The following is a 7,972-nucleotide window of genomic DNA, read 5'->3' as shown; positions in this document are numbered from 1 at the left end:
CCCGCGCCAGAACGAGCCCGTTCCCGTGCAAATTGATATGGGCGAGAGAAGATGTTGCGCCATTACGGCCGGCCGTAACCTAAATCATGGCGGTCCCGTGTCGGCTTTATCTGGCAGTTTACAAAGAGCTACAGCGCTGCCGCACGGCGCGGCCACCCGACACCCGGAGAAGATCGAGCGACAGAGGACTCACAGGAGCACCGGCGACGGCAGGCGCGCAGCAGAGCGCTTTTCGACACTCCGTGCACGATAAGATAGCACACCGTGCTTTGTGTGATGACCTGAGGGCTACATGCTGAAAGCGACTAACGCCTGTGGGTGTGTAGCGCCGTGTCAGGTGCGCCACTATCGGTGCGTTATCGGTGTTTGGACGTTAGCTCGCCGATAGGGCTTGTGAGTCAGGCCGGCAGCGATACACCGATAACGAGATTCGACGCTGTTCCGTCAGTTGGCCGACCGCTAGCCGTGCTTGGGGCGACGACAAACGCAGTGTCAACCGGCGCACGGAGGATTTTGTGCAATAAGTGCGGATCCAGGCGCCGTCCGCCATGCCCGGCAAGGGGAACTACGTGGGCCCCCAGGAGGAGACCATCGTCTGCCTCAAGTACACTATCTTCGCCTTCAACTTCCTGTCATGGGTGAGCCAGAGAGCGGGCGGGTGGGAACAAAGATGGCGGCGTGGCTGGCCTCGCCCACTGGAAACGCTTGACAGCTGATTTGTGCAGTGGCTTAATGATCATGTTGGCTACGCCGGTGCCAGTATATCGTTCCGTGTGTCAATATTAAATCATTTGAATTATATTACGATGCCGTTTATCAGCAGGAGAGCGGTTTCTGCACCCCGCTCGAACACTGACTGCGCCAGCAAACTGGAGTCACTAACCGTGGCTAGATAAGATCGGAAACGAGCCATCTGCGAATAATACAAATCTTATCGGGCTCTAATGTCGAGTCTCAGCGGCACCATTTCTCCGATCCGCCATTCAGACACGGTTAATCGCGCTCTAGATGTTGAAAAAGCTCCTCTCTCAGACAAAGACAAAGGGATGGCGATTAAATAACTGTCACTTTCTTGCGAATACAAATGCTTCATTTGACGCCTTTGAGGCTGCTATGAACTTTCTGACACCGGAGCGGCTTTGCTCGGCTCCGCACCGCCTCAGCGCGGATTTTGCCGGCTCAGAGCTCGTCGGTCTTGGCTTCACCTGAATCGCCGCCAGTGATCCCCCATCAGACCCACCTCACAGCATGATCCGCAGTCGCGCCTCGTCCCACTGGCTACACGAAACGGCACCCACCGCCCCGGATGCTGCTATTACAGCACAGCGGAGACAAACTCGGCGCCGTCCGAGTCATTTCGCCGCCCCCGCCACCCCCGCAATACTAACTCGCCACATAGCCGGTGAATTCCGGTGCGGCTAACTGCGGTTTAATCAGCGACAGAAGACGGCAGTGGGATGAGAGCTGCGAGTCTTGGAGCTGGCACAGCTCGGGCCGCCGCATTACTGCAAGGCTGCTGCATAAGCGGATCTGCTACCGTCGCCGCCGAGAGGTCTGCCGCCGAGAACTGAAACTGAATCGGCAACTGTGACTGAGCAGACCAGCAGTGCTATCCCGGGCCGCAGCCGTGACAAATTCCCCGGGAGAACGACAGCCGACCCATGCGGGTCACCCCCGGTCCCCGGGGTATCCGGTCGGAGGCTATTTCAGACGGCTGAGTTGGCTGGATCCGATCGGGGGCTTTAGCCGCCGTCACCCCACACAGCACCGAGCTATAGCACAGCATTCAGTTTTCAGAGGGAGTATGATTACGGAGCGAGCGAAGCGAGCGTAGTCTTTCCTTAGATTAACGGAAATTTCTGAGTATGAGCGGCCGGCCGGCCGGCCGGCCGTGGTCACGCTTTTGCGAGGCTTATATCTCAGCAGCCACTTGACCGATTTACACGGGGTAATTTTTGTAGGGTAGCTTCATTCCTTCTGCCAAGTATTGGACTATTCCCGATGCATGTGGGTGACCCCTTATGCACGTGCCACGCGCAAAACGAAGAGGTGTCAGTTTTGTAATTGTTGCAATATCTCGGTAACTACTTGGCCGATTGCGCTGAAAGTTGGCATGTAGGTAGGCACCCACTAGGCACTGCATATCCATGTGCCAGAGTTGGGGTGCTGCTGCACGTGCGCACGTGCAGGGGTCGTTTCCAGATCTCGAGAACGGCTGGACCGATGGCGCTCAAATTTGGTACACGGTTAGGGACCAGTTAGTAGGGTGCCGTGCACAAGTCAGTTGGGACCCATGTTGCACGTGCGCACGTGCAGGGTGCCGCTCCCAGATCTCGAGAACGGCTGGGCCGATTGTGCTCAAATTTGGCACATCGCTAGAAACCGGTCAGTAGGGTGCCGTGCTAAAGTCAGTTGGAGGTACCCCCTCGAAATTTCGCACGTGCAAGACTCACCCCCTCGCTCGCTCCGTTAGTCGCCCCAAAAGGCGCTATACTGGTAAAGATATTGAGTCGCGCTCTCCTACCCACCGCCGAGGACTTTGTCATTCAGCTTCTCCGGAATAAACTTACTCGCACAAGGTGACACCAAGGTGTACCCGATGAGGTGTAACTTATTATGAGAAAGTGTTCCACGAAAAGGTTAGCGGAGCAGGATTATTCTCTGGATCGGTAATCGCCACTTCTGTCGAGCCGGCCCCTTATCACCAGGTCTTATGGCGGAACGTTGCCTTGCAGTCACCTGGCAGCTGTCAGAGCCGACAGCCGGCAACTCCGCGGACATATCGGCTTAATTAAACTCTTCCCAAGGCCGCCTAACGATTCGACAGCTACCGTGACGGTGACAGAGCCGAGAGGGGACAGATGACAGGCATGACAGAGGCCTGAGCTGGTGAGGAGCATAACCGTAAATCCAATGTAATAGAACAATGAAACGTAGCCGGCGACCACATAACCTTTATTTTAAGCGCTGCTCGTCACTGCTCATCTTGCCATTATTTTGCTCATCATCGAAATATGATAGCAGACACCAAACAGATAGACTGCTATATTTACAGATACATGCTCACTTACTTTGAAACATTCTTGGGTTTGGTCACGTCCCTAAAGTGAGATTCTATGTCGTAGTCTACCAGCATGGCAATGAAGTTAAAAATGTCACAGTCATGACTCACTGTCCCAGAATGCATAATGCTTCTTTTAGTATTAACCCTCGCACGACCAGGCCATTTCTCATAACACGAACGACCAGGGGGGGTTGTTACGACCCCCCCCCCTGGCGTTTCGAAACGGAAGGTCGTAGAGCTTAGCGGAAAAAGCCAACGGATTGCTCTCAACGAGATCTCGCGATTGGTGGTATATTTTTTGGTCCTAGGTCAACATTTGACCTACTTATGACCGGTCAAAGGTCAAATTTTCCGAAAAAATCAAACTTTTTCAACTTTTCGCGGCGATTGCGGCAAAACGGTCGGAGATATCGACTTGAAACCTTCACTATCGTGTTTCTTGATCAATTCTCTATCGTTTGGTATGTATTTCGTTTCCCTAGCTCTAAAAATGGCGCGTTGGGAGCGCCGGAAGTCGGCAAGGTCACAGTCGGCGGCAGAAATTCGAAAAATCAAAATTTAAATTTTTGAAATCTGATTGTATTTTTGGATTTGGGAGGTCCATTTGCTCCCTATAGAAGCTAATATTGCTGCATATTCCCATTGAGGTGACAAGAATAAGCAAAACAGTGGTTCGGGCGCTTTTCAAAAATAGTACCGGACGCTGTTCCTCTTGTGACGTCATAGCTCCGTGACCTGACCTGACCCGGTCAATTTTCTTGCACCACACGATAGCCAATGCTTGCCCCAACATGCATGGGAAGTTTCATCATGATCCATCAAACTATGTGGGTATCACCGGCAGAAAACCTAGGGATTCGGCGCACACGTTTGGTAACTGTCGGCCGGAGGTTGTACCTCTTATGACGTCATAACTCCGTGACCTGACATGACCCGATCAATTTTTTTTTGTCAAAAGATGCGCAAAGGTTTCCCCAGAGGGTATTGAAAATTTCAGCCCGCTACGACAAGCCGTTTAGCGTGCACTTCGAAAAAACCTCAGGGGGGGGGGTTGATACAACCCCCCCCCCCCCCCTAGGCGTTCTAGGGCTAAAACATTCTCGAGTCTGTTACAACTTGAGACTGTAAAGAAGAAAACAGTGGGTCTCTGAATGCCAACTCCGTGTGATGTTGCCATATTGTGCTGTCGGAGCACAGTTGTTCGTTGGTACATAGTCTCGGTAAGTCGGTCTCATCCTGCCGCCCTTTCCGGCGGCATTTCCGTGTCCCATCAGTCGTGATCAGAGCTCCAATGGCCTCCCAAATGTCGACACAAAACTCCCCGGTCCGGGGCGGGTGTTGAACAAAGTTGGGCACGCTGGAGGTCGTGAGATGTGACGCCATTCTCAGCCATCCTGCTGTCAGCCACGAATCTCCCGGGGCTGAGCTGTCGCGGCCGACCTCTCCGTTCAAAGGGCTCGCATGCCCCCCGGCGCCCAACTTCGTGTTTGTTGGACCAATGAGCCGAGTACCACTCAGGTAACGAGAGAAGTTAGCGGAAATGCCGCGGGGCTGCTGGACATCGAGGGCCTGCTCTCATTTGTTCAGAGGTCACTTCAGGAGTACAGGCCAACACAAAAGAGCAGCCCGCCTTCAATCCGTGATTGAAAAATCAGGTTTCTTGACAAGTCTTAATGTCGTTTGGGATGTTTGGGCCGATGTTGAATGTCAATCGTGCGAGCGCCGAGACCCTCTGGTCACAACACCTCCCGAAGTCGAGCTTCCTGGGTCAGAGCTGGCACTGGCTGGGTGATCCAATTGTTGTAGGGTGAACGGGGCGCCGATCGATGCCGATTCGCCGGACGTGACCTGTGCGGCCGGTGGCGTGCCTGGTCGGCGATTGACTTCAATAACGTCTCCAGAGTGTCTGATACTGTCGGGACTGAGCCGGTCCTTCCGGGTCCGACGAAAAAGCAGACAGACCGCTGACAGAGGAGTGCACCACTCTGCTGAAGTCCACTGCACATTACATTTTGACATGATAAAATGTGTTGCTGGAAGGGTCTGCATAAGAAATAATGCTGCTGCGAATCGGGAAATGAAAGTTCGCTGTTACTTTGGTGGCCTTTGCATTATTTGGCAGAACAAATACTTTACATAGAGTAAAAGGAAAATAGTTTTGATGTTTCATGATTGAATGTTGCGGTGAAAACTCTAAAACCGTGGATGGCAACACCAATGTCTATAGAGCCCGCTCGGAACATGTAGAGTCGACCTAACAAGCTCCATTCAGCAACGGATTCCGCCAAGAAAATTCCCCGGGAACTAACCAGGCCCGTTCGCATCTGATGTTTGCATGCATTCAGTCATGCCATTGCTGACACTCCTTCACTTTCTGCCTGCTTAGACTCACTCCCTTTCACTTAGTTTCGACGGTTCGTGCCTAAAGCTGCCCAGCTGGCATTGTTCCAGGGCGATCAATTGTGCTGATTTCGTAGTTCGTGAGCTGCATGCGTCTTATTAGCCAGACATTGTTTTAAATTTAGAGGCAATTCACGGAGTACAGGGGAAGAAGCCACATTCCATCATGTTATGAAAAATAACATTTCAAACAAAATGCATGGACAGAGTTTTATTTTCATCAACATTTAATGATTATACCTCGTCCTTTCATAGCAACTATCCGGCATCTATTATAACCCAATCGAACACAGTAGGTACAGACCTGGATTTGGGCCGAAACGCTTCGTCTCCAAGGGTTTCGACTTTCGCAGATGGAAAAATAAGCAATGCAAGTTACTTTCAACGGCATTCAAACGACGCATTGAGTTGTAAAAGATAAGCGTATAATGCCACCCTCCTTTGAAAAAAGATAACATATTTTTATTGAAGCTTCTGAAAATTACTTACATTCTCAAAAACAACATTGTAGTGGAATGGTAAAATGTGTCTTGCCCACGGCTTCATGTAATGTGCAACGTTAGAATAACATTTTATTTATAATATTAGCACCACTTTATGTATTTGTGCATTCGTAGAAACAACTATCGACACGAGAAAGTCAGGTGTGCGATATTTCGCCGCCTGCAAAACTCGCTGAACTAACATTCCTTACTTCCTGTGGCATTCATTGTGCGGACTGTTATGTGTCATTACAATATGGCACCACATAGAAAGAAAGGAACTCTAGACGTGTTCTTAAGCTGTTACAAACCACTGATATACTGTTACCAGTATATCACCATGCAGGCAGTACACGCTAATTAAATCAGAAAATCAGGAGTGTGCGGTGATATGCGGCTTCGTGACATGCACGGGGTACAAACAAAAATTACCATTACCCGTTCTGTAATGGCACGGCCCGTGCGCCATGGAGCTCTGCTCCGGTGGTGCGGCCGTGCGTGACGGAAAGCAGTAACGTGATGAACTGGGCGCGTCACGGACCTCATAACTTAATTCGGGTAGTGCCAACTCATCGACGGCAGCAAGTATGTGCCAGTAGAGCGACGGAAGCGCAGCCGAGCTGTTCATGCGTGTACATAAGTCATGCATCTCACTTGCCGCCTGCAAAGAGGCATTACGCCGAATAGTTGCTCTCTTATAGAGCTTCACCTATAAGCATTGTGATATTGAGCAATTTCGAATGAAAAATATGTCTAGACTTCGATACAAAAGAGGGCTTCGGTAGCTATACCAAATGCAATTTTAACCTCTAGGCAGAAATCACTTATGTTCCGACCAGATATATTATATTTCAGCGGGATGAAACAATTTAAAGATAAAATTCACAAAAAAATAGAACATGTGATTATTTACTTACTACACTTAGGCAGGGTGAACGCTTATTGCTCACTACCGCCATCGTTCTGCTTCCATTACCACCCCGTTAATTATGAAGGCGCGAACTTCATCACACCCATTCACATTGCGATACTCTTCCTGTCGACAGCTGATGGGAGCCATCATTTTCGCCCTGGGTCTGTGGATCCGATTCGATGAGGACTTCCAGAAGTGGGTGAAGGGCCTGGGCATGCAGCACTACTGGACCGGCATCTACATCCTCATGTTCATCGGCCTGATCGTCATGGTGGTCAGCTTCTTCGGCTGCTGCGGCGTCATCACCGAGGCACGCTGGATGCTCAAGGTCAGACGGACGGGATGGCTGAAAAGAGGAGGGTTCTCCAGCTTATTCCTAGCGGCCAGGATGGCCCGTCGTAATGACAACTTTGAACTACTTATGCTACAACTTGCATAAATTTACATTATATTGCAACCGTATTAACAAATTTATATTGAAACTGGCTAGCTCCTTGTTTATATTCATCATATACCTAATCGTTGTCATTTTTTATGTTATTGAGTTTGAATATCTCAAATACAATCAATGAAAGCAAATGGCAACGAATTTGCTGGGGCACCAAAAGTTTTCAAAATTACTAAGCTATTGTTGATTAAATTGCGATAAAAATGACGATGTCATCTGTCACCACAGATCAGTCTCACAGTCTCCCCCTTCCCTCCCCCCCCCGGCACCCCCAGGTTTTTGTGCTGCTTCTGGCCGTCTGCTTCGTTTTCGAGATGGCCGGTGCCGCCTACACCCTCTCCAATGGCATCTATCACTCCAAGATATACCCGTGGCTACAGAACCAGCTGACGGGCATGGTGGCACGCTACTCCTACGACAAGGATGCGCGCTGGGTGCTCGACATGATTCAGGTAACGTTGCGACTTGGGTTCGATTCCCGTCGCTGGCAGGTACTTTGCGACTAACGGTTTGAGTTTCAATGCTGAGGAAATGCAAATGCGGTTAAATTTAGATGCACAATCAAATTAATCAAGCGTACTTCGTTTTGTTCATCAGCGCTCAAATTGGAGCGTTTATGGTTATTTTCTCATTAAATTTTGTTGGTGCATTCATTTTCATCATTG

General features: G+C 50.2%; 1 protein-coding gene across 1 annotated transcript; it reads left to right on the top strand.

Moving 5' to 3' along the window:
• Window positions 1–434: 434 nt before the first annotated feature.
• Window positions 435–7,798, top strand: LOC122373771 (tetraspanin-2A-like; the record flags this gene model as incomplete). Its single annotated transcript, XM_043352130.1, has 3 exons — window positions 435–638; window positions 6,993–7,187; window positions 7,583–7,798. Coding segments are annotated over exons 1-3 (501 nt in total), but the record flags the coding sequence as incomplete, so codon positions are not given.
• Between the last annotated feature and the right edge of the window lie 174 nt (window positions 7,799–7,972).

Source organism: Amphibalanus amphitrite, unplaced genomic scaffold (genome assembly GCF_019059575.1).
Source record: "Amphibalanus amphitrite isolate SeventyFive unplaced genomic scaffold, NRLGWU_Aamphi_draft 001549F_arrow, whole genome shotgun sequence".
Taxonomy (NCBI): domain Eukaryota; kingdom Metazoa; phylum Arthropoda; class Thecostraca; order Balanomorpha; family Balanidae; genus Amphibalanus; species Amphibalanus amphitrite.
The sequence above is the reverse complement of the archived record's forward strand: the minus strand, read 5'-3'. Positions and strand labels throughout refer to the sequence as shown.